This window comes from Nelusetta ayraudi, unplaced genomic scaffold, assembly GCF_046127955.1.
Source record: "Nelusetta ayraudi isolate G7.1 ecotype Tasmania unplaced genomic scaffold, CSIRO-AGI_Nayr_v1 ptg000146l, whole genome shotgun sequence".
Lineage (NCBI taxonomy): Eukaryota > Metazoa > Chordata > Actinopteri > Tetraodontiformes > Monacanthidae > Nelusetta > Nelusetta ayraudi.
The window spans coordinates 1,345,097-1,372,500 of record NW_027466196.1 but is presented as its reverse complement, the minus strand read 5'-3'; the positions used below and the strand labels follow the sequence as shown (position 1 = coordinate 1,372,500).

Sequence of the window (27,404 nt, the reverse complement as noted above, 5' to 3'; positions counted from 1 at the left end):
GAGCTTGAGGAGCCTCTCAGTGACAGCGACCCATTAACTGCACACTAGCGTCGAGCCACCTGGTCGACATGTCCTGGTCTTTAGCTCCATCTACTGGCCACTAAGGGGATGACATGTCTCCTGACAACCGACAGCAGGGGCGGGCAAACTGGGACCACAATGGGTTGGCAAATTAAACAGCGGGGGGGAGCCGCAGCAGATAGATGGAGAGCCACCCAGAACCACCCTGGTACCGCTCCAGAACCACCTAGAACAGGCCTGACTTAGAACCACCCAGAAACACCCAGAACCACTTAGAACCACCTAGAAACATCCAGAACCACCTAGATGGCCAAATGTTTGTGCATGTAAAAAAAACAAAAAAAACAAACATTTGTGAGCAAGAAATATCAACACTTCAACGATGGAGATATTATTATGGATTATGATAGAACATCACTTTCTTCATGACATCAAGTGCAGCAACATGTGGACGTCGTCCTTCTTGGTGCAACAAGCAGTGAAGAGTAAAACAAAGGAACAGATGAAAACTGTCTAGATCAGAATTTGTTAATTGTTATGTATTTTGCTGTTCAACGCAAAGCTGAGTATTGTTGTTGTTGTTGTTGTTGTTGTGTAGTTCAGTGGTTGTGGTAGCTGTGACGGTGTTGTTGTGTGTGTGCAGAGGAGAGTCAGGGGGAGATCGAGGTCAAGGACCCGTGTGCCTGCGAGAGCCTCGTGGAGTTCCAGCAGGCCACCATGAGCAGCCTGGAGCAGCTCACCAACAAACATATCCTTTCCCCGACCCGCCGCCAGGGGGCGGCCTCGCACCAGACGCCACTTTCAACTGTCGCGAGCTGCTTGAAAACAAACCAAAAAAATGCCTGAGACGCCAACTGGCAAAGATTAAACGTGTGTGTGTGTGTGTGTGTGTGTGTGTGTGTGTGTGTGTGTGTGTGTGTGTGTGTGTGTCCGCATATCTACATGTTTGTATGTATGTATGTGTATGACCACACCACACACACACCCATACACACATATATATGTATATATATACACATATATACATATATATGTGTATATATATCCAGCCTGTTTATATATATATGTATATATATAGATATACACACATATATACATATACATATGTATATGTATATATATATATATATATACATATATATATATATATATATATATATATATATATATATATATATATATATATATATATATATATATATATATACATATATATATACACATATGTATATATATATATATATATATATATATATATATATATATATATATATATATATATATACATATATGTATGTATTTTTTTGAAGGTATACATACATATAAAAACACATATACAGATATATGTGTGCACAATAAATGGTGATTCTGCTCCCTAACTGAGGCTCCACTGTCTGGGATGACGGCCCGCCTAGAGCAGCTGGAGCAGCAACTTCTCTCCAGGAAGTGAGCTGAAGACCATGGAGGAAAAGAAGAAGAAGAAGAAGAAGAAGAAGAAGAAGAAGAAGAAGAAGAAGGGATGCCTTGGAGGAGAATGGTGGACTGAGGAGGTGGAGGAGGAGGAGGAGGAGGAGCAGGAGGCACATCCTGCCCAGATCATTTTAACCAACAGTGGACGTGAGGGACAGAAGCCACTGTGGCCTCAGCAGCAGGTCCTGGAGCAGACCAGGACCAGGAGCTCCAGGACCTGGAGCTCCAGGACCAGGTCACTTCTTTAGCACCCAAGTTTAGCCCCTATCACTCCCCAAACACCCCAGGAGCCCCCCCCCCGGTCTGGCTCATCCAATCACAAGCCACCGTCGCTCCTCCTGGTGTTTACACTCCAGTGCTTCCGTTTGATTGGTTCTCACCATGTTCACCACATTCAAAGCAGGACTGTCAGTGTCCAATTAGCAGGGAGGGAGGGAGAGGGAGGGGAGGAGGGGCCATCACCACCACCGACCAGGTGGGCGGGGCCACAGGACAAACCAATCAGCAGCCTGGGTTCTTCACTCTGCGTTGTGCGACATCGAAACGGACAAAATGTAAAAACAAACCAAAAATAAATAAAATCACACAAAGATGAGACGAGAACGACAGGAAGCGAAGCGACAGACTCACCTGACCGAGGGTCATGTGACCTGGCGGCCACCACACACGCTAAGCACACGTGAGCAGAGTGGAGGCCTCGCGAGTCAACATGTAAACGGCTCACTTTAGTAAAGGCTGACTCCTCTTATTCACCCCTGTATTACTGTCTGTATATTTATATATACATATATATACTAATACCTCTTTTTTTTTATACTTTTTCTCATGAGTTTGTATTAAAACACAGAAGCCAATAAAGGTCCTCAGCGTTCAGGCCTTGAACTCGGCTGAGTGGTCTCACAGTTCTTTGTCTTCACTGAACTTCGTCCGCAACAACAGTAGCAGCAGCAGCAGCAGCAGCAACAGCAACAGCAGCAGCAGCAGCAGCAGCAACAGCAGCAGCAACAGCAGCAGCAGCAGCAACAGCAGCAGTAGCAGCAGCAGCAGCAGCAACAGCAACAGCAGCAGCAGTCATTCAGTCCAGACTCAACTGGTTAGCGGTTCACAACACAACAGAGTTACAAACAGAGGTACTGAGTACTTTGCTACTGTACTTTGGCAGATTTTCCAAGTATCTGTACGTTAACTGAGTTTTTCTTTATCTTAACACTTTTTACTTTGACGCCCTGCATTCGTAAAGTAATATCTGTACTTTACACTGCTCACATTGGAAAACCCTGCTGGTCACCTTTGTGTTTAAAAGCACTCAAAAATATTCAAATTGTGTTCAAAGTCGTCTACTGATTATTGACTGTAGTTGTTGTTGCTTGAAGTGAAGCTGTTTGAACTCCGCTTTTGCGTAGTTGAATATTAAAGTGGACTGCAGATTATCTAATTTTAGGACCTCGGCTTTGGGGGTCAAAGGTCAGCACTTTTTTTTTTTTTAGTCCAGAGAACAATAAACACATAGAAAATATGATTGGTTATTGTTATTAACAGTGTCAACATCCCATAATATCTCACTGGTCAGAACTGTTAGTAGTTGAAAAAGAAAATAAACTACAGAGAGACCTCTGACTTCCGGTCACTTCAGTCCAGATTATTCTTTCATAAATTTTTAACCTTTTTGCAAAACTGTCAATCAATGTATCGTTTCATTAATGGCAAAAAATAAATATTTTTTACTTTGGTACATTTTGGACACTGAGCTGAGTAAAGGAGTTGAGTACTTCCACTGCAACCACAGCCAATCACAGAGCGGTACGGCGAGCTCCCGGTCCCTGTGTCCAGTGGCGTACTCTACTCTACTCTACTCTACTACTATATTCTAGTGGGCGGCTCAGTACTGCATGAAGTATCCAGCACCCACAGGTCTGATGATGTCTTTATTGTGTGAATGCAAATGTATTGTGGGCAACGCGAGATATGCCGGTCAGTTACAGCTGGACTCTAAATAACTGGTGAACAAGAGAACTTTGTGAAAATATAGAAATAAAATGAATAGATAATTAACACACTTAAATATATTTAAAAAAAAATCAGCAATCAAGGGCAGAAAGTGGCGCAAACACAAATCGATTGTGTGACGCGACACCAAAGCCACGGCTGACACTCAAACACATCCGAACATAAAACAAACAAATTTTCTTTGCTAAAGCATTTTCGCATATATTGTTTATTTATTGTTTTTCTTTTAATCTGTTCAAATAAATAAAATAAATGAAATGAAATTTTTTAAAAAAAACCTTGTGGTTTGCAACCATTGGACAATCGTGGGACATTGGGTGCATCTGCCTTATTGCTAATGCTAACAAGGTTAATGCTAAAGGTTGTGGTCGGTCATGTGGGATCCAAGAACAGATTGGAAATATAAATATTTTTTTATTTTAAAGTAAAAAGACAAAAACTTTCCCCTTGTCCCGCATTTTTAAGATCTCCTGTGATTTCCCTGCGTGTTCCTGATATTCTGCGATATTCTGCGATGTTCTGCGTGTTTACTTTGCGTTCCCTTGCAAAAGTCTTGTGAGTCAGTCTAGGCGTGGACAAAGTTTTTTGTTTTTTGAACAGGTGAGCGATGCACTGAGAGCGCACGCGGCTAATTCCCGGAGGGCCGCCCCCTCTAGTGGTGTTTGGAAGAGCGGCTCCGCGGGGAGCGTTCTGTTTGGCTAGCATCGCTACGACGATGACCTTCTTCTGTGTCTCCCTGGACTCCACCTGCACAGCAATCTGCTGACAAACATTATTATCAATGTCACCGTCAAGAGACGCACATCATTACATCAACACAAAGTTTGGCTTCTTCTGACTCGGGAATTAAACTGCGAATCTGAGAAACTTTAACCTTCTGCACTTAATGATGATAATAATAATAATAATAACAATAATAATAACAATGATAATAATAATAATAATAATAATAATAATAATAATAATAATAAGTCACTTCAGTTGCTTTTTGGGGCAATATTTGATGAAAATAAATTGAGTGATCTGTGTATGTACTGATATATACTGTTCTTTATATATACTGTGATATACTTGTTCCATATGAAGACATATGGGACAAGTAATAAACAAAAAAGTGTGAAATAACTCAAACAAGTTTTTATATGTTTTATATTTTAGCTGATCTGGAATAGCCAGCCTTCATATAAAGTACAGACTGTATAACATCACATATTTAGGTACTTTGCCACATGAATCCACAGATCTTGCTCATATATTTGATGTCTTCAGTGTGGATGTGCAGTGTAGACAGTAGTCAACATAAAGAATAAAGAATGTACATACAGTACATATGAGGGACTCACTACTGTTGACTTTAATGGTAACTTTACGATGACGTTTTGACAGTGGTGATATGATGTGTGACGTGTTGGTGGATTCTTCTTCTTTTTTTTTTAAATCTTTTCATCGTTAGCGGTGGCATCTCTAACTCTGACGAGTTGTGTAAAACAGATGTGCAGCATCTGGAAACTGAATTTCACACTGTTTTGATGACAATTTCTCCACAAAAGCAATAATTCCTTCATTACAAAAACACTGCGGTGCTGCAGTCAATGCTTTAGCCCTACAGTGAATATACAATTAAAGCCATGTTATGAATAAAGCCACACAAGAGGGAGGCTAAAAGAAACACAATTCTTGGCTCGTGTCTTCACTTGTCGACAGCTCAAAGTTGTGAGACTGTCGTTCTTCTCTGTCAAAGTTGAGGATCAAACTGGAGACAAACAGGTGGACCTCTCCTGGGTCGGGGTCACCGCCAGTCAGGTCACGCCTTGTTTGTCAGGAAACTTCACCAACATCAGCGTCAACTCATCGCGCTGTTTACAGTCAAACTGCGGCTAATTAGCACGAGCTAATTCCAGCAGAAGATTCCTTCAGCGTCCACTCTGGAGTCTAATGAAGCCCCTCGGCGCTGCCTGCCGCTGTTTTGGATGCTTTGCTACCTTAACCGAGGCGTCCCAGTGTACGCGACCTTTACAGGTGGCGCCTAATCAAGACCGAGGAGACGCTGGCTAATTCCAACGGTGCAAACCAAGGCGGGACTTGTGCGTCGCAGGTTGGTTCTTTACACCGAGGACTAAGGTAAATGTCAGCAGGTCCCCGAGGACTCCTGGTGCTGCGATGTTCAAGAGGAGGTTTACTGGTGGATCACAGTGAACTTTTCCTCAGATAGTTTGAGAACTTTTTTGAGGCCAATGTGACCCAGCACCCGGACCACACTGGGTTCCACCTGGCGCCACCTGGGGTTAGCTGGCAGGTGGATCCTGCTTGTGGTTGAAGTCAATGGATGCAAGCGACATACTGTCCAGCCAGAGCCTGGAGGTCAGGTGGGCGCAGGGACATTCAGGGGTAAAATACAGTCAATCAACTCAATACACAGAGGAGAACAACTGTTCAGAAGACCTGGAAAATGTTTTTGAAATGGGCAGACGTGGATGTACACGTGATAGCTGGAATTCAAAATAAAATGACAGTAACAAAAACACGCAAGTATCACCGAACCCTGTTTTACGACGGACAAATATGGTAAAAAGCAACAACAGACTGGCAACATGCGGTGCTTCGGCTGTCAGCCGGCCAAATCGAGCTCTTCTTCCTCAATTCCAACTGTCCGCAGATTGTTGACGAATTCTTCATGTTAATGAGAGCAGCAATTTTAAAAAAAAATCATTTTCCTGCCTTTTTCTCTTTCTGCTCAGCATTCCTTCTGGTTCAGTCCCTGACTTTGAGGAGGACAACAATAATAATAGTAATGATAATAATAATAATAATAATAATAATAATAATAATAATAATAATAATAATAATAATAATAATAATAATGATAATAGTGTGTTTGACAATAAAAAGGGTAATTCCTCCATGTAAATACATGACTGTGAGAAGCAAACAGTCAAATTGTTTGCAGGCCGAGTTTGTTTTTAGAAAGCAGTACGATTAATAATAACCTCAAAACATGTCACTCATACTCTGGACGCTGCTGGGGGTTTTTGCATGGTAGTTCTCATAAAAACATTCCATGTTTATGGAACTTTATTGTGTTGACTACACAATGTTAAAAATAGCTGCAAAAGCATGAAGAGTTACATTGTTTCCTGACTGACGCTGATGACACTCGTTTTGTTTTTTTCACTCAACTCATGAACGACATCAATCCTCAATGTGCTCGTGCACAACACAACACAACACAACACACACAAAAGTGCACGTGGCAGTGCAGTTGCGTGTCGTGCAGTGTGTGTGTATATAAAGTGTGAGCTCGCCCTCCGCCGGCCTCAGTGCATCAGAACCAAGTCATGGTGCGGCTACTGCGGTGGTGGTGAGACCTCCTGCCGACCCTCCTGTCAGTCAGCCTCCACCTCCTGGTCGGGCTGAGACGCTGTTCTCATGGTGTTGTGAGTGCGTTCAGTCTGTTGGGAAGCTGGGTTCTCCAGAGTTCTCCAGAGTTCTCCAGAGTTCGAGGACAGGAAGTTATGTCTTTCCTCGAGAGCTCAGATGATGGTGCTGGTCTTGAAGCAGGACTGAACGGTTTGAAGTGACTTGGACATCATCCAAGGTTCCTCCTTCCTTCTTCCTCTTGATCCTTCCTGCGGCGCCGCCTTCTTTTCAAACACTGGCCGTCTCCGTCTTCTCAGTCGATCCCACAGGTGAGCCCCTCTGCTCAGCACACAGTGTGTGGGAGCAGAACCCACCTGGTTCGCCTTGTTGCCAGCTGAAAACCTGCCGTGGACTGAAGCACTTTGGGCACCGTCAAGGTGCAGCAACAGACCAACACACACACACACTCACACACACTCACACTCACACACATAAAATAACTTGTTTAGATAACTAAAGTTCAGTAAATCTGTGAAACTTTAAGTATGAAAGTTTTGGTTGCTGACTTGTGTGAACATGACAAATGTGTACGAGAATATTTAAATGTTAAATGTTGTTGTGCAGGTGTAAACTTAAAACTTGAGCATTTCTGTTGTTGTTTTTTCCCCACATTTTCTTAATATAATAAGAAATGTAATAAAATGTAATAATAATCTCAATAATGTTTTATTAGGACAAATTTCATTTTAAACTTTGCAAAATGTCTTCTTGGTTGATTTGATTCTGACTTGTTATTGTTGTTGTTGTTGTGCTGAGGTTCATGTCTTTGCCGAACTTCAGTCCAGGAGAAATGAATGCCTCGGCGGCCAACGTGACCGCGGTCATCGAGTACCGAGACTCCTTCACCAAAGCCGTCACCAAGAACGTGATCGTTGTGGTTCTGAGCATCTCCATCAACTACATCAACGCAGGCCTCATCCACACCTTCCAGAAGAACCAGGTGTGGTGGCAATGACTCACACACACTCACTGGTGATTTGTTTTGCAGTGCACTTTGAACACGAGTCACTGACACTGCTTGTACGGGGTTGAAAACTGCACCTAGCTTCTCATTGACTTATTCCTCAATGTAGCAACACTGCGGAACATCTGAGCAGTTTTACTGATAGGAATTTAGAAGTTGTTCCTGCAACGATTGAATTTAACACGTGTGTATTTTTGAAATGTGCAATTGTATTTCCGATAGGATCCATCAGAAACGCCTTCCTCTGGGTTCTCGATGGATCCTATCGGTGAAATGGGGAGAATTGAGGGCAGCTACGTACGATCTGATCTCCCACCTCCAAACCCTGCAGATCTTCTACACCAACCCGCGCTACATCCTCTTCGTCCACCTGGTGATCAACGACATGGTCCAGGTGACGCTGACCGTGGTCCTGTTCATCATCAGCTACACCGTCTACAGGATCCAGGTCTCCCTGTGCTGGGTCCTGGTTCTGCTGGCGCTCCTGACCACCGAGAACACCCCGGTCAACCTGGCCTGTATGGCGGCGGAGTGCTACGTGGCCGTCTGCATCCCGCTGCGCCACACGCAGATCTGCACAGTGCGGAGAACGCTGGCGCTGATCGTCCTCATCTGGGGGCTCAGTGTGACGTCTGTTCTGCCGGATCTGCTGGTCACCTTGGCCACGCAGCCCCGGGACTTCTTCCAAACTCGGGTCTTCTGCCTCAGAGAGACAGCCTTTCCGCATCCGGACATCATCGAGAAGAGGGACGTGACCTACGTGGTGTATCTGGTGATGGTTTGGCTGGTCATCTTCTGCACGTACTTCAAGATTCTGTTCACCGCAAAAGCAGCGAGCAAGGACGCCAAAAAAGCCCGGAACACGGTCCTGCTGCACGGCTTCCAGGTGCTGCTCTGCATGGCCACCTACACGGACCCGCTCCTCAAACAGGCCTTGCTGCGGTGGTTTCCCAAGAACTACTCGGACTCCATGTTTGCGTGTTACGTCATCATCCAGATGCTGCCGCGCTCTATCAGTCCCATCATCTATGGTGTGAGAGACAAGACGTACCGGAGGCACCTCCAGAGTTTCCTGCTGTGCAACATCAAGGCCAAAGATAGTGTGAGTCCCCAAACATAAATCAACACAGTGGGACTGCATACATGTTGGGCCAAACTGTCAAAGTACACACTCAACTGTCAAAATATCATGCATGCATTCTCTACATTGTGTTTGTAATGGTAGTGAATTAAAAAACCAAACACACTTTTTTTTGCACTAAAAGCAAACTTTGACTTATTTTGGTGTGATCGCACAACTCATTGGCTTTTACAGTTGCTGGGCTACACAACATGGATGCAATTACTCACAAAAACAGAGATATGAGAATAAACCACCAAAAAGTAGGCGTATCTCACTTGTTGTATGAAGATGCTCCAGCACTAAATTGAGGTCATGTCATTGTGAAACCATTCAAACATAAACGTGTGGTTTCCCTGGGAGGCCACAACGTGTGAACATGCAAACTGGAGACTTTGTGAAGGTGATCATTAATCATTTCTGCTGAAGATCTCTCAGTTCACATTTCTCACTTTAACACAGTTGCACACATACAGTGCAATGCACTGCAGTACTGCACCAAAATACTGAAAAGGTAGCAGTTGTATTTTGTTTTACAATTTTAATTTGGCAACTGATTTTAGGAACAAACTCATTTTTTGCTAATTTTCATCTTCATCATGTGTCACCAATAAAGTTTGTTAAACCGCTTCTTTTGATTGCAAAAAAAACATCAATACGTTGGGCATATAAAAAAATGAATAGCAAAATAATACTCTGGTAAGTAAAAGTACTGATTTAACTCCTTTACTCAAGTGACAGGAAGAGGACAGGTTCTGAAACGTACTTTCTTTGTACTTTCAAGTTATTGTTAAATACAAGTGGAACACTACAAAACCAATAACTAGAATAAATAATGAGAAATACTGTGAACAGAATTTGTATCTTTTAAACACTTTTAAACACACAAGCAACTAGCTTATTTTTCCAATGTAAGCAGTAGTAGAAAGTACAGATATCTGTGTACAAATGTAGGAGGCCAGAGTAAAAAGTCATTGGACAAAGGAATACTCAAGTAAAATACTGATACCTGAAAAATCTACTTACACACCACAGTCATACTTGTTGGCTCTTAGATCCTTGAATACTCTGTGACCATAAATGTGGTGAGAAGTACAAGGATTCCTTTCAAAATTCAAAAGGAGGTCCCTTATGAGAAACTAGGAAAGTACAAATGGTTTGAGCGTACTTGGGTTGTCGAGGAGAGGATCAGAAAGCCTCCTCATTAACCTCACCTAAGCCTTGCGGAGGACTTTGTCCTAGGCTGAGGTATGCCTTAAGTTTGTTGAGCAGCCTGGTAAACTACGATAACACCAGGTAGCTACTTGCCTATCTGTAATTTGACCGTGGAACAGAGAGATATTTTTGTTACACCTTGTCAACCCTTATGTTTCCCGACTCCTTTTTGCCAAGTCTTATCTGTCTGAGCATCACAAACCATCCTAATCCCAATCATATTGAAAACAGTGTCCAGTGCAGGAGGATGTCGGATACAGTTTCAGTCAGTGCGTTCACACGCACCCCAGATAATCCCTTTCAAATATATTCCTATGATGAAAGGAGTTTTAAAATGCATGTAAAGGCCTTAAAATCATTGAGTGGTGAGTTGGTGAAACTGGAATTCTTACAAGAAGAGCCAGAGACCCAGATCATCATCAAAAGCACGTCAGGGTACTTTGGTCAAGTTGATCCAAAGTGTTGGCGGCTCAGGACTAACCACCGACTGATTTTGGAATTTTGTGGTACATTAGTATGATGACAATAAAGCTACTGTAGCTGAGTTCAGCCCTTTCCTCAATGAAAAGGCCTCATTCACCTGCTGATCCATTACAAGGTCCAGGTTACCGGAGTCCTGCTTGTCTCCCCGCAGAGAGCCTGTCCCAGGGGGGTACACCATCTGCAGGTGTCCAAAGTCAGATCAATCTTAGAAATAACCAGGACTGTTAGCATGAACACATTAATCATAAGGAGATTAAGTACAAGGCATAACACGCTGATTCTAACTGTGATCCTGTTGACCCTTCCAATCACCCGTTCTCAGCTCGTCCAGTCATAGTGTGATGTTTTGACACTGCTAGCGTTATCTGTGTTTATTTTGTGCAATTCACAATGCGGTGATGGTTTAAGCAACCACATACAGGACACCGGTAGTCCTCAATAGACGGCCCATCTATTTACATGAAAACAGAAATGTGTTCTTGACAACCTCCTGACATTCTAGTTTTGGATTCATGATAGGCTCATTCGACAGAATGCACGTGGAACAAGAGAGTCTAGACCATGTGTCGGCAACCTTTACCACTCAAAGAGCCATTTGGAGCGGACAGAACAGAACACATTGGAAGCCACAAAACCGCTTTCGACATTTAAAATGAAATAACATTGAGAATAATGTTCTTTTGCCTTTGTGCTTTATGTATAAACCAGGGGTCGGCAACCTTCACTATCAAAAGAACCATCTTGAACCATCTGCCATCAAATGACATTCACCTGGAGCATTGTACTGCACAGACACATGGCCAAACACACGCCCATCCTGGACTTGGACATTCATACATAAAGAATGTGACTCGTGATGTTGCCGTTCTTTCCAAGATGCGGTAGCTGAGGTAAGCATCAGCACCAGGCCACTGCAGTGCCATCACAGTATTACCAACTGAAGATGGAAGGGACTTTTATGGCTTTTGCATTTTCACATCACTATTTGCACAATTAAATTGAAATATCACATACACATGTATACTATATTGTTTTCTAATATGCAAGAAATGTTTTCACCCATTTTTAAGTGTCTGTCTTGAAAAGGTAAAGGTCTGGCAAGAGACCAGAATGTTGTTTTCTTGTGACTTGAATGTATACTGAAGAACAGACATTTAGGATCTACAATATCAGCAGTTGAAGAGCTTATAGGAGGCCCACGTAAAGCCTTTGAATTTGTAAATGTGTGATTTTTATATGTGCAGGTCTCTTGAATTGTCGATTCTACATGGACTTTTAAAAGTTGCATGATAGTTTTGCAACTTCCTACTCGCAGTAACATGAATGTGTCATATATTGTGGCTTCAATTTCCTTGACTGTGATTACAGCTGGACTTTGGCAAGAGATGAATGTGACCTCTGACAATGTCACGTCTGCAGGACGGGACCAGGAGTCCTTCTCCACAGCTCTCATCAAGAATCTTATTGTTGTGCTTCTTGGGATTTCCATTAACAGCATCAATGCCAGTCTCATTTACACATTCTGCAAAAATCAGGTGTGACGCTCTATTAATGTTTTGAGAACAAAATGATTGCATTATTTTTGATGCTGGTGGTTGTTCTGCATTGAACTGGAAGACTTGAGTGCTACCAGTTGCAGTTGTTACAGCAGCCTGGACTAATACACTGATGTCCCAACCTTTGTGCTTTTCCTTTCAACTTCTAGATCTTCTACATGAATCCACGCTACATACTGTTTATTCACATGGTCATCAACGACATGATCCAGGTCACCTTGACCGTCAGCCTCTTCGTGATCAGCTACACCATCTACACAATAAACGTCTCTCTGTGCTGTACCTTGATCCTGCTTACACTTTTCACCACTGAGAACACTCCCCTGAACCTGGCCTGCATGGTGGTGGAGTGCTACATCGCCATCTGCATCCCACTTCGCTACATGCAGATCTGCACCGTCAGAAGAACGTTGGTGCTGATCGGCCTGATCTGGGCCACAACCATGGCGTCTTCGTTCCCTGATCTCTTGGTTACCTTGAACACACAGCCTGTGGATTTCTTTCATTCCCAGGTGCTCTGCATCGAGGAAAGAGCCTTCCCAGATCCCATCGTCACCCAGAAGAGGGACGTCATACATTCAGTGTTGCTAGTTGTGGTTTGGATCACTATTTTCTACGCCTACTTCCGAATATTGTTTACTGCAAAAGCAGCAAGCGGAGATGCAAAGAAAGCCAGAAGCACAGTCATCCTGCATGGGTTCCAGCTGCTGCTCTGTATGACAACATATGTAGCCCCACAGTTAATGGATAAGCTAAGAAAAATGCTACCAATAAGTCTTTCTAACTTTCTTTTCATTTTCTACATCATGACACAGGTCATCCCTCGATCCATTAGCCCATTCATCTACGGCATACGAGACAGTACTTTTAGGGCGTACCTCAAAAAGTATCTCTTCAGTCAAAGTAAAGTCAGAACTACTTGTACAAAGCACAGGGTCAATGGAAATGGATAAGGAGCTTCCATGTTGAAGGCAATGCAAATTCTGCTGTCTAAACAAGTAACCACATTCATTCTGGTTTTAAAAGGTTTCAGAAGTGGACCACGTTGTCCCACAGAAGAAGTCTTGACTGAAAACACTCAGGAGAAATTTTAATAAAAAAGATCAAAAAGGAAATCCTTTCTTTGTGTTCATTTGGTTTCCAGTGACTCTGGTAAGAATTGCTTTACATTGATTTGGGTATAAGGAGGAAAAATAAAAGAATTTTAAACATACAAATCAAAATGCGATTAATCACGGTTAACTATGGAAATTCAGAGCTTAATCGCAATCTAAAAAATCATTGCTTGACAGCCCCTGAATATAACATTTCTAAGTGAATAAGATTGATCAATGTGTGACAGAGCAGTAAACAACACATGGGATATCGTCGAGCACAGGAGCTTCTCAAAACGAGTACTGTTGCAACTCAGCGGTACAGAAGGTCCAAGCGTCCAGTGTAATTCCTCAGTTACACACTGTGTAGTGACATTTCAGAGACAAGCCACCTGGATGTCAAACGTGTCTGATTCTTTTTTTCCATTTCATCACATGGATGTTACATAGGAACAGAGAAGGAACAAAGTTCAATTTGGAGGTGAAGCACTTCTAACAGAGAAAAAAATGTTCATCTGAAAATGATGCACAACGACTCAAATAGAACAGGGTGAAGTTAAAGGTGCCCAGTTATCAGCTTTACCTTTTATGGATCCAAAACATTTCAATAAACTAAATCTTGGAAATGAATGGGTAAAACAGTCTATTAAAGTTTGGACAGAGGTAAAGAAAAATCTGAAGGATAATGTATCAATCTCTCGAGCCATGCCAATAATAGGTCATCCAGACTTCCCACCCTCAGTTGGGGACTATGGCTTCAAGGCATGGGCAACTAAAGGGCTAAAGATTCTTCATCAGTTATTTGAAGAAACACACCTAAAATCCTTTTCACAACTGCAAGAATAATTTGATCTTCCTTCAAATGATTTTTATAGGTATTTGCAAATCTGGCATTACATTACAATCCATAAAGAAAGCCAAAGACTTAGGAGAAAAACAAGTACTATAGAACAATATTCCATTGCAATCTCACAAAAAGGATTTCCAGTGAGCAGACATGTCTCTCATCTCTATAAAAGATTTTCATCAGACATTTTTCAAAATACCAATGATATCAAGGAAGAATGGGAACTGGAATCAAATACTGTAATAGAAGACGAGGTGTGGGACAAATGGTGTGATATTAGTCATAAAGGCATCAATAGTCAGCAGTGGAGGGAATTTGATTGGAAACTCAAGACTAGATTTTTTTATACTCCCTTGGTTTTATCCAATTTCGTCAAGAACCCATCGGCGGATTTATGCTGGAGGAAATGTGGTAAAATAGGTGATCATACACACATATTCTGGGACTGTCCAAACACGATTGCATACTGGAGAAATATCAAAGAAGAGATTGAAAAAATTGTCAAAAGAGAAGTACCTTCAAATGTTTTGTTCTACGGACTTGGAGTCGTACCGGTCAGTGGTTTGAATGCAAAGCAGAGATACATTTTGCATGTTTTGGTACTGATTGCTAAGAACATTGTAACAGTAAACTGGAGGAGTGTCAACTCAGCAACTCTGGCAGAATGGAAGCAAAGGCTCAAAAAAGTTTACATGATGGAAAGAATGACTGCAGCATTGCAAATGAAAATGGAGCTTTTTAGGCGGAGATGGTGCATGGTTGAAGATTATTTGAATTGTTGAAACCTTTGGGGTTGTTCTTGACTTGAGTTACACCTGCAGGCCCTGACACCAGGTGTTTTATATGTGTGTATGTGTTTGTCTGTACTTTCTTAAAACCTGTGTATAAATATTTTGATATTTGAAATATGTTAATTTCATTTTTTTTTCTTTCCCTGTCTCAGATAATTTGTTTTGTTCTGTTCCATACTGCTCTGTTTCCTATTGTGCAAAAATCTAAATAAAAAGTTCAACAAAAAAGAAAGAAAATGATGCACAACAATGAGACGACAACACACACCGTTTAGACTTTGAACGTCACCAATCCGTTATTTATTAAGTCCAAAATTCTCAAATTCACTGATTTAGTCAAATATAAAACGGTGCCAGTAATGTACAGAGCAAGGAACAACATGTTACCACACAACATCTAGCGACTGTTCCTCGACAGAGATGGGAGCTACAGGCTCAGGGGACAACTCAATCTAAAAGTTTGTACAATACACTCGACGAAAAGAAGCTTCTGTATTTCAATAATCGGGGTTAAACTATGGAATGGTCTGAACCTGGACACCAAAGAATGTATAAACTTGGGACAATTTAGGATAAAATACAAAAATATAATATTCAGTAGGTACAATAACATAGTACACTCATTTTGTATTACTATTATCATTATTCTGGTTATTATTAATATTGCTGTTGTTGTTAAAAAGTGTTGTAATAATTATAATAGTTATTACTACTATTATTATTTTTGTTGTTGTATTACTGTCCTTTTATTACAAGTAATATTACAATCAGTCTACATATGAATATACAGGAATATCTATCTGTATCTATATTATATATAAAAATATTTATATATTATATCTATATAAACTTATAAAATTTCTCCAGTACTTGCACAGCTGAAGTCCAGCACTATTTTTTTATTTATTTATTTATTTTATTTTATTTTTGACTGGAGTTGTCTTTTGTTTAGATTTGTCTTTGGTTGTTGTTTTTGTTGTTTTCTGTTTTGTTGTTTTCTGCTTTCTGTTATCTAATCGTATATACTTAATTTAGTTAACAAGCTTGTATACTTATTTAAGTTGGGGGTAGGTACATATAAGTTTTTACTTCTTCCTACCCCTTTTCGAGCATGACCAATATTATTTTGATGTATATTTCACGGATGTTTGATGACTTTTTCTATTAATTTTATATATATACATATATATATATATGTATATATATATATATATATATATATATGTATATATATATATATATATATATATATATACATACATATATGTGTTTTTCTTTAAGTTTCCTTTCATATGTTTTGGGTTTTCTATCCCTTTTATTTTCTTATTACTTTTCATGTTCGAAATAAATAAATAAATCAAATCAAATCAAATCAATGTCGACACAGACACATGGCCAAACACACGCCCATCCTGGACTTGGACATTCATACATAAAGAATGTGACTCATGATGTTGCCGTTCTTTCCAAGATGCGGTAGCTGAGGTAAGCATCAGCACCAGGCCACTGCAGTGCCATCACAGTATTACCAACTGAAGATGGAAGGGACTTTTATGGCTTTTGCATTTTCACATCACTATTTGCACAATTAAATTGAAATATCACATACACATGTATACTATATTGTTTTCTAATATGCAAGAAATGTTTTCACCCATTTTTAAGTGTCTGTCTTGAAAAGGTAAAGGTCTGGCAAGAGACCAGAATGTTGTTTTCTTGTGACTTGAATGTATACTGAAGAACAGACATTTAGGATCTACAATATCAGCAGTTGAAGAGCTTATAGGAGGCCCACGTAAAGCCTTTGAATTTGTAAATGTGTGATTTTTATATGTGCAGGTCTCTTGAATTGTCGATTCTACATGGACTTTTAAAAGTTGCATGATAGTTTTGCAACTTCCTACTCGCAGTAACATGAATGTGTCATATATTGTGGCTTCAATTTCCTTGACTGTGATTACAGCTGGACTTTGGCAAGAGATGAATGTGACCTCTGACAATGCCACGTCTGCAGGACGGGACCAGGAGTCCTTCTCCACAGCTCTCATCAAGAATCTTATTGTTGTGCTTCTTGGGATTTCCATTAACAGCATCAATGCCAGTCTCATTTACACATTCTGCAAAAATCAGGTGTGACGCTCTATTAATGTTTTGAGAACAAAATGATTGCATTATTTTTGATGCTGGTGGTTGTTCTGCATTGAACTGGAAGACTTGAGTGCTACCAGTTGCAGTTGTTACAGCAGCCTGGACTAATACACTGATGTCCCAACCTTTGTGCTTTTCCTTTCAACTTCTAGATCTTCTACATGAATCCACGCTACATACTGTTTATTCACCTGGTCATCAACGATATGATCCAGGTCACCTTGACCGTCAGCCTCTTCGTGATCAGCTACACCATCTACACAATAAACGTCTCTCTGTGCTGTACCTTGGTCCTGCTTACACTTTTCACCACTGGGAACACTCCCCTGAACCTGGCCTGCATGGTGGTGGAGTGCTACATTGCCATCTGCATCCCACTTCGCTACATGCAGATCTGCACCGTCAGAAGAACGTTGGTGCTGATCGGCCTGATCTGGGCCACAACCATGGCGTCTTCGTTCCCTGATCTCTTGGTTACCTTGAACACACAGCCTGTGGATTTCTTTCATTCCCAGGTGCTCTGCATCAAACAAAGAGCCTTCCCAGATCCCATCGTCACCCAGAAGAGGGACGTCATACATTCAGTGTTGCTAGTTGTGGTTTGGATCACTATTTTCTACGCCTACTTCCGAATATTGTTTACTGCAAAAGCAGCAAGCGGAGATGCAAAGAAAGCCAGAAGCACAGTCATCCTGCATGGGTTCCAGCTGCTGCTCTGTATGACAACATATGTAGCCCCACAGTTAATGGATAAGCTAAGAAAAACGCTATCAACAAATCGTTTCAACTTTATTTTTGCTTTCTATGTCACAGTGCAGGTCATCCCTCGATCCATTAGTCCATTCATCTACGGCATACGAGACAGTACTTTTAGGGCGTACCTCAAAAAGTATCTCTTCAGTCAAAGTAAAGTCAGAACTACTTGTACAAAGCACAAGGTCAATGGAAATGGATAAGGAGCTTCCATATTGAAGGCAATGCAAATGCTGCTGTCTAAACAAGTAACCACATTCATTCTGGTTTTAAAAGGTTTCAGAAGTGGACCACGTTGTCCCACAGAAGAAGTCTTGACTGAAAACACTCAGGAGAAATTTTAATAAAAAAGATCAAAAAGGAAATCCTTTCTTTGTGTTCATTTGGTTTCCAGTGACTCTGGTAAGAATTGCTTTACATTGATTTGGGTATAAGGAGGAAAAATAAAAGAATTTTAAACATACAAATCAAAATGCGATTAATCACGGTTAACTATGGAAATTCAGAGCTTAATCGCAATCTAAAAAATCATTGCTTGACAGCCCCTGAATATAACATTTCTAAGTGAATAAGATTGATCAATGTGTGACAGAGCAGTAAACAACACATGGGATATCGTCGAGCACAGGAGCTTCTCAAAACGAGTACTGTTGCAACTCAGCGGTACAGAAGGTCCAAGCGTCCAGTGTAATTCCTCAGTTACACACTGTGTAGTGACATTTCAGAGACAAGCCACCTGGATGTCAAACGTGTCTGATTCTTTTTTTCCATTTCATCACATGGATGTTACATAGGAACAGAGAAGGAACAAAATTCAATTTGGAGGTGAAGCACTTCTAACAGAGAAAAAAATGTTCATCTGAAAATGATGCACAACGACTCAAATAGAACAGGGTGAAGTTAAAGGTGCCCAGTTATCAGTTTTACCTTTTATGGATCCAAAACATTTCAATAAACTAAATCTTGGAAATGAATGGGTAAAACAGTCTATTAAAGTTTGGACAGAGGTAAAGAAAAATCTGAAGGATAATGTATCAATCTCTCGAGCCATGCCAATAATAGGTCATCCAGACTTCCCACCCTCAGTTGGGGACTATGGCTTCAAGGCATGGGCAACTAAAGGGCTAAAGATTCTTCATCAGTTATTTGAAGAAACACACCTAAAGTCCTTTTCACAACTGCAAGAATAATTTGATCTTCCTTCAAATGATTTTTATAGGTATTTGCAAATCTGGCATTACATTACAAGCCATAAAGAAAGCCAAAGACTTAGGAGAAAACCAAGTGCTATAGAACAATATTCCATTGCAATCTCACAAAAAGGATTTCCAGTGAGCAGACATGTCTCTCATCTCTATAAAAGATTTTCATCAGACATTTTTCAAAATACCAATGATATCAAGGAAGAATGGGAACTGGAATCAAATACTGTAATAGAAGACGAGGTGTGGGACAAATGGTGTGATATTAGTCATAAAGGCATCAATAGTCAGCAGTGGAGGGAATTTGATTGGAAACTCAAGACTAGATTTTTTTATACTCCCTTGGTTTTATCCAATTTTGTCAAGAACCCATTGACGGATTTATGCTGGAGGAAATGTGGTAAAATAGGTGATCATACACACATATTCTGGGACTGTCCAAACACGATTGCATACTGGAGAAATATCAAAGAAGAGATTGAAAAAATTGTCAAAAGAGAAGTACCTTCAAATGTTTTGTTCTACTGACTTGGAGTCGTACCGGTCAGTGGTTTGAATGCAAAGCAGAGATACATTTTGCATGTTTTGGTACTGATTGCTAAGAACATTGTAACAGTAAACTGGAGGAGTGTCAACTCAGCAACTCTGGCAGAATGGAAGCAAAGGCTCAAAAAAGTTTACATGATGGAAAGAATGACTGCAGCATTGCAAATGAAAATGGAGCTTTTTAGGCGGAGATGGTGCATGGTTGAAGATTATTTGAATTGTTGAAACCTTTGGGGTTGTTCTTGACTTGAGTTACACCTGCAGGCCCTGACACCAGGTGTTTTATATGTGTGTATGTGTTGTTCTGTACTTTCTTAAAACCTGTGTATAAATATTTTGATATTTGAAATATGTTAATTTCATTTTTTTTTTCTTTCCCTGTCTCAGATAATTTGTTTTGTTCTGTTCCATACTGCTCTGTTTCTTATTGTGCAAAAATCTAAATAAAAAGTTCAACAAAAAAGAAAGAAAATGATGCACAACAATGAGACGACAACACACACCGTTTAGACTTTGAACGTCACCAATCCATTATTTATTAAGTCCAAAATTCTCAAATTCACTGATTTAGTCAAATATAAAACGGTGCCAGTAATGTACAGAGCAAGGAACAACATGTTACCACACAACATCCAGCGACTGTTCCCCGACAGAGATGGGAGCTACAGGCTCAGGGGACAACTCAATCTAAAAGTTTGTACAATACACTCGACGAAAAGAAGCTTCTGTATTTCAATAATCGGGGTTAAACTATGGAATGGTCTGAACCTGGACACCAAAGAATGTATAAACTTGGGACAATTTAGGATAAAATACAAAAATATAATATTCAGTAGGTACAATAACATAGTACACTCATTTTGTATTACTATTATCATTATTCTGGTTATTATTAATATTGCTGTTGTTGTTATAAAAGTGTTGTTATAATTATAATAGTTATTACTACTATTATTATTTTTGTTGTTGTATTACTGTCCTATTATTACAAGTAATATTACAATCAGTCTACATATGAATATACAGGAATATCTATCTGTATCTATATTATATATAAAAAATATTTATATATTATATCTATATAGACTTATAAAATTTCTCCAGTACTTGCACAGCTGAAGTCCAGCACTATTTTTTTTTAAAATTTATTTATTTAATTTTATTTTTGACTGGAGTTGTCTTTTGTTTAGATTTGTCTTTGGTTGTTGTTTTTGTTGTTTTCTGTTTTGTTGTTTTCTGCTTTCTGTTATCTAATCGTATATACTTAATTTAGTTAACAAGCTTGTATACTTATTTAAGTTGGGGGTAGGTACATATAAGTTTTTACTTCTTCCTACCCCTTTTCAAGCATGACCAATATTATTTTGATGTATTTTTCACGGATGTTTGATGACTTATTCTATTATTTTTATATATATATGTATGTATATATATATATATACATATACACACACACATATATATATATACATATATACATATATATACATATATACATATATATATACATATACATATATACATATATATATACATATACATATATACACATATATATACATATACATATATACACATATATATACATATACATATATACATATATATATATACATATACATATATATATATATATATATATATATATATACATACATACATACATACATACATACATATATACATACATATATGTGTGTTTTTCTTTAAGTTTCCTTTCATATGTTTTGGGTTTTCTATCCCTTTTATTTTCTTATTACTTTTCATGTTCGAAATAAATAAATAAATCAAATCAAATCAATGTCGACACAGACACATGGCCAAACACACGCCCATCCTGGACTTGGACATTCATACATAAAGAATGTGACTCATGATGTTGCCGTTCTTTCCAAGATGCGGTAGCTGAGGTAAGCATCAGCACCAGGCCACTGCAGTGCCATCACAGTATTACCAACTGAAGATGGAAGGGACTTTTATGGCTTTTGCATTTTCACATCACTATTTGCACAACTAAATTGAAATATCACATACACATGTATACTCTATTGTTTTCTAATATGCAAGAAATGTTTTCACCCATTTTTAAGTGTCTGTCTTGAAAAGGTAAAGGTCTGGCAAGAGACCAGAATGTTGTTTTCTTGTGACTTGAATGTATACTGAAGAACAGACATTTAGGATCTACAATATCCGCAGTTGAAGAGCTTATAGGAGGCCCACGTAAAGCCTTTGAATTTGTAAATGTGTGATTTTTATATGTGCAGGTCTCTTGAATTGTCGATTCTACATGGACTTTTAAAAGTTGCATGATAGTTTTGCAACTTCCAACTCGCAGTAACATGAATGTGTCATATATTGTGGCTTCAATTTCCTTGACTGTGATTACAGCTGGACTTTGGCAAGAGATGAATGTGACCTCTGACAATGCCACGTCTGCAGGACGGGACCAGGAGTCCTTCTCCACAGCTCTCATCAAGAATCTTATTGTTGTGCTTCTTGGGATTTCCATTAACAGCATCAATGCCAGTCTCATTTACACATTCTGCAAAAATCAGGTGTGACGCTCTATTAATGTTTTGAGAACAAAATGATTGCATTATTTTTGATGCTGGTGGTTGTTCTGCATTGAACTGGAAGACTTGAGTGCTACCAGTTGCAGTTGTTACAGCAGCCTGGACTAATACACTGATGTCCCAACCTTTGTGCTTTTCCTTTCAACTTCTAGATCTTCTACATGAATCCACGCTACATACTGTTTATTCACATGGTCATCAACGACATGATCCAGGTCACCTTGAGCGTCAGCCTCTTCGTGATCAGCTACACCATCTACACAATAAACGTCTCTCTGTGCTGTACCTTGATCCTGCTTACACTTTTCACCACTGAGAACACTCCCCTGAACCTGGCCTGCATGGTGGTGGAGTGCTACATCGCCATCTGCATCCCACTTCGCTACATGCAGATCTGCACCGTCAGAAGAACGTTGGTGCTGATCGGCCTGATCTGGGCCACAACCATGGCGTCTTCGTTCCCTGATCTCTTGGTTACCTTGAACACACAGCCTGTGGATTTCTTTCATTCCCAGGTGCTCTGCATCGAGGAAAGAGTCTTTCCAGATCCCATCGTCACCCAGAAGAGGGACGTCATATATTCAGTGTTGCTAGTTGTGGTTTGGATCACTATTTTCTACGCCTACTTCCGAATATTGTTTACTGCAAAAGCAGCAAGCGGAGATGCAAAGAAAGCCAGAAGCACAGTCATCCTGCATGGGTTCCAGCTGCTGCTCTGTATGACAACATATGTAGCCCCACAGTTAATGGATAAGCTAAGAAAAATGCTACCAATAAGTCTTTCTAACTTTCTTTTTATTTTCTACATCATTACACAGGTCATCCCTCGATCCATTAGCCCATTCATCTACGGCATACGAGACAGTACTTTTAGGACTTCCCTCAAAAAGTATCTCTTCAGTCAAAGTAAAGTCAGAACTACTTGTACAAAGCACAAGGGATGTAGGAACAGATGAGGACCTCGCAACATTTCATACAGTTCAAACTGTGAGATAAAAGATAGCTCCCAAACCATTTGGTGATACAATTAAAATAACCTTAATATGGTGTCGGTGATAATAACCATTAATTGCAGTTGAAACACTTCATTCTTCTTTTTGTTGTTCTAATTGTTGCAACCAGTGCCCTGTCACTTTCATTCTGGTTCTAGTGGCAGCCATACACTTTAGCACACAATGGAAGTGTGTCATTTGCCAGCAAAGCTTGTGTATGGGAGGCCGCTTATAAAGTACTCACGTAGATACTGACTATTGGCATATATGCAAAAAAAAAAAAAAAAAACCCCACAAACATACAAGATCTGTACACACACACCAATGAGTAAACACATACTTGGACATTTTCCTGATTTTGTGTACACTTGTGTTACCGTTCGTGCACACGTAGAAATAATTTCAGCGCATGCGGAAGTCTTTGGTAAGTGTAAGCAAGCAAAGCTCAGCGTGGGTTCAGCTGCTTCTGCTACTGCTGCAGATTAATCACAAGAACCTTCTGGTGGATCAATGAGGCTGCAATAATGAAAACTACTTGAAGTCAGATAAGATGTTGTTGTGATTACAAACACATTGTCCTTCCATGATGTGATGAGATGCCTGTTGGTTCAGTTCAAGTGAAATTCACATGTGTGAGGTAAACTCATCCTTGCACATGACCTTCATGTAGTGGACCCTCTGGTTCACTTTGGATTACATTAAAGAATTTGTATAGTTTTGCCTTTTTTGTGTGTGTTTTGTGTTTCAATGGTTCCACTACACAAAGCAACGGCACTAAAAAACAAAAAAAGCAGAAATTGTATAACCTAGATGTATAAACTTGCACACAACTTCTTGCCGTACATACGACTGAAACACATGACCATGAATCCTTTGGGTCGCAACACACACGTTAGTGCAGTATAGACATAGTATAAGACCAGTGTACCAGCTGCAGCCACATCACTGACGGCCAGGATCCACAACAGGTGAGTGCTGCCTGACAACAACCACAGTCGTCCTGAAACAAAGCTTTCATCAGTGCCAAATACAAGATTTAAAATAAAGAAATCTTGATGAATATCTGGGGTTAAAATAGAATAACAATGACAACAATAATAACAATATTCTCCATGTCTTGAGAAATGTTTCTATATTGTGTTTATGGGTGTGGAAATGCAATTTATTAATTTGCTATGAAGTTTAGTGTGTAAACATGTTGATTGATTGACCGAGGTGGGCTGTGGTAAACTGTAGTGTGTCCCTGTGATCTGACTGTGTTATCTGACTGTGTGTGTGAACAGACACTACCCAAGTAGCCACGTGCTTGAGACACTGATGACTGGAAACTCTTTTAATTCTTGTTTTGTTGTGTTTTTATCTTAATGATGTCACACAAAACCTTTATTTATTATTAATTTATTATTAATTTATATATTAATTTATTTATTATTAACCTTTATTAATTTTTTAGGCAAATTATTAATAACAAATAATTTAGGCATACTGCCGTGAATGCACGTCAGTAATATTAAGTGTCATTGGAACAGCATGATTTTCACTCCAGAGGACATTGAACATTAAAATTTAAATGTCATTCTGGTTTTTCACGTCAAACAAATGCTGCTGAAACTATTTTAGGTTGCAGCAGTTCAAGTAAATGACAGAACGTAAGCAATGGAGTACTTGCCATTTAAAGTTGTGTGTTGTCATATTCTGTGCTTACTTATAACCGTTATTAATGGTCAGTCGCTGACCTAAAAGGGCCTTCATTGAGTATAATTTTGATGAAGAAAAATGCATTTTACCATTTGTGTCTGTATCTGTAAAAAAAAAAAAAAAAAAAAAAAAAAATTAAAAAAAAGACAGTATTTTGGTTGGTAAAGTTGGCAATGTTACAAAAAATATTTTTGAACCACTTTATTGACATGATTTTGTACACAAATGGTCCAGGATAAAGTGATTTGAAAAGATGCTAAATCTGATACTTTAAGCAATCACTCTATCAAGCACTGTCAAGACACCAGTGATCATACAACAGTGTTATGTATTTATCTATTTTGTCAACTGGATTCATGAAGCAGCTTGAAATGTTTCAATTCTATTTGTGCCTCAATATTTACAGTAATCACTAATACATTTCTCTCGGATTTCCCCCAGTTTGTCAAGATATGAACACATCGCTGACAAACGTGACGGTGGTTATACAGTATCAAGACTCTCTCGCCAAGGCTGTGTCCAAGAATGTCATTGTTTTGGTTCTGGGCCTCTCCGTCACGTGCATCAACGCCAGTGCCATTCGCACGTTCTGCAAGCACCAGGTAGCAGGGAGAGGAGAGTCGGTCCGCACCGACGTGGATCAACCGGGTTTCACCCACAGCCTGTTTCCCATTTCTCCACCCACTCTGTAGATCTTCTACACCAACCCGCGCTACATCCTCTTCATCCACCTGGTGATCAACGACATGGTCCAGGTGACGCTGACCGTGGTCCTGTTTGTCACCAGCTACACCGTCTACAGGATCCACACTTCTCTGTGCTGTGCCCTGATCCTGCTGACGCTCTTCACCACCCAGAACACCCCTCTGTGCCTGGCCTGCATGGCTGTGGAGTGCTACGTCGCTGTCCGCGCTCCGCTTCGCCACGCACAGATCTGCACCGTGCGAAGGACGCTGGCGGCCATGGGTGTGCTACTGGCCATCACCACCCTCTCTGCTCTCTCGGATCTCTTCATCGTCATTGCCACGCAGCCTCCGGGCTTCTTCCTCTCCAGGATGTTCTGCATGAGGGAGAACGTCCTACCGAGTCTTCTCCTGGTCAGAAAGAGGGACATCACGTACTGGGTCTTTCTGGCGGTGGTTTGGATCACTGTCTTTTATACCTACTTCAGAATCATGCTCATTGCAAAAGAAGTGAGTCAAGACGCCAAGAAGGCCAGAAAGACGTTGGCCCTCCACGGGGTGCAGGTGCTGCTCTCCATGGCTTCATACATGATCCCCCAGGCGAAGCACACGCTGCAGAAATGGTTCCCTGAGAACCTGTCAGACCTCCGGTTTGTTTTATATGTTGTCTTTCAGGTAATTCCACGATCCTTGACGCCGATCCTGTACGGCTTCCGAGACAATGCATTCAGGAGGCGCTTGAAAGGCTTATTTTTTTCAGAGTCATCAGGCGTTAAGCATAAATAAGACCCCATTATATTAATATTAATGTCCAATCATATGTAATATTATCATATTAAATATATAAATAATGATAACCACAATAATAAAAAAGTCGTAATGCACTGCATCGCTGTGTTTTCTCAAATGTAAAATGCGTTGGTTTGTAGCGAAGTGCAGTTTGACGCACAAACACACACACACACACATTTGCATGTGTGTATACATATAGATGTACAGACACGCGCGCACATGCACAGACACACACATATACATAAAATTACAGACACAGACTAGTCAAAGCCGAGCACTGCAGTCCAAAAATCTCTAACATGTCTTCTATGATGCGGTAACGCGTTATGAATGCTGTGCAATAACAACAGAACGGCTTGGGGAGAGTTTTCTCCAGGGTCTCCGAGGCATCAGTCTAGTGGGCTGGAACTTCTGCCCGACGGTAAGTTTTTCTAATAAATCAAGAAATAAATTTAGCTTTGATTACCGCTACATCCAGCAATGACACAGAGGACAAAAAGAGGGGGAAAAACCCTCTTCCAATTTCTTTCACATCTCTAACGTTCAGCAATGTTTGCCGAGTTTGTAGAGTGCGTCAAGGATGTAAACTTTATCGTCTGTACTGTAAACCAGAGGTGGGAGTAAGTCACACATGTGCAAGTCACCAGCAAGTTCCAAGTTACTGCGGTGAGAATCAACCGAGTCAAAAGCCATTGCTCAGGTCAAGCAAGTCAAAAGTCATAGAAAGATCTGATCACCTACACCATTTTCCACATTAAATGTTGATGACTTTATATGACATTATGTTGATGTTATGCATATCTTAAACTTAACACGGCTTAATATTAGCATTTATATCAGCAAATGTTAGCTTTCTAGCTAACGTTTCACCAATTTGACCAGCCAATAAGTTAGCTAAAGATTTTTATTGCGCATTTTATTGAGAAGACGTACCTTACTTAGCTTTCTAGTCACGTAAAGTCTAAGATATGTTAGTCTGAGCAAACGTTAGCCTTCTAACAGCCGTAACAACAGTTACCTAAGAAGGTGCAT

At 40.1% G+C, this 27,404-nt stretch overlaps 6 protein-coding genes and 1 long non-coding RNA gene across 8 annotated transcripts in view; 6 read left to right on the top strand and 1 right to left on the bottom strand.

The window, feature by feature from the left end:
- Positions 1-2,373, top strand: part of matn4 (matrilin 4) — a 19,201-nt gene extending 16,828 nt beyond the window's left edge. For both annotated transcript variants that reach the window (XM_076013339.1, XM_076013338.1), the window contains 2 exons: positions 665-769; positions 1,413-2,373. In XM_076013339.1, the coding sequence (XP_075869454.1) occupies positions 665-769; positions 1,413-1,471 (164 nt within the window). In that variant the 3' untranslated portion in view covers positions 1,472-2,373. The remainder of the gene's footprint in view (positions 1-664; positions 770-1,412) is intronic.
- Positions 1-27,404, bottom strand: part of LOC142879788 (uncharacterized) — a 236,548-nt gene that overhangs the window by 30,001 nt on the left and 179,143 nt on the right. The window lies entirely within an intron of this gene.
- On the top strand, positions 7,650-8,999 carry LOC142879803 (odorant receptor 131-2-like). The gene is made up of 2 exons (XM_076013283.1): positions 7,650-7,855; positions 8,211-8,999. Exons 1-2 carry the CDS (start codon positions 7,676-7,678, stop codon positions 8,997-8,999), a joined length of 969 nt encoding a protein of 322 aa, XP_075869398.1. The 5' UTR covers positions 7,650-7,675.
- Positions 12,126-13,206, top strand: LOC142879802 (odorant receptor 131-2-like). Its single transcript, XM_076013282.1, has one exon. It carries the CDS (start codon positions 12,412-12,414, stop codon positions 13,204-13,206), a length of 795 nt encoding a protein of 264 aa, XP_075869397.1. The 5' UTR covers positions 12,126-12,411.
- LOC142879801 (odorant receptor 131-2-like) lies at positions 16,762-18,089 on the top strand. The gene is made up of 2 exons (XM_076013281.1): positions 16,762-17,115; positions 17,286-18,089. The coding sequence occupies exons 1-2, from the start codon at positions 16,867-16,869 to the stop codon at positions 18,087-18,089; spliced, it is 1,053 nt and encodes a 350-aa protein (XP_075869396.1). The 5' UTR covers positions 16,762-16,866.
- LOC142879818 (odorant receptor 131-2-like) lies at positions 22,002-23,241 on the top strand. The gene is made up of 2 exons (XM_076013319.1): positions 22,002-22,189; positions 22,360-23,241. Exons 1-2 carry the CDS (start codon positions 22,040-22,042, stop codon positions 23,161-23,163), a joined length of 954 nt encoding a protein of 317 aa, XP_075869434.1. The 5' UTR covers positions 22,002-22,039; the 3' UTR covers positions 23,164-23,241.
- On the top strand, positions 25,028-26,478 carry LOC142879810 (odorant receptor 131-2-like). Its single transcript, XM_076013294.1, has 2 exons — positions 25,028-25,499; positions 25,590-26,478. Exons 1-2 carry the CDS (start codon positions 25,350-25,352, stop codon positions 26,364-26,366), a joined length of 927 nt encoding a protein of 308 aa, XP_075869409.1. The 5' UTR covers positions 25,028-25,349; the 3' UTR covers positions 26,367-26,478.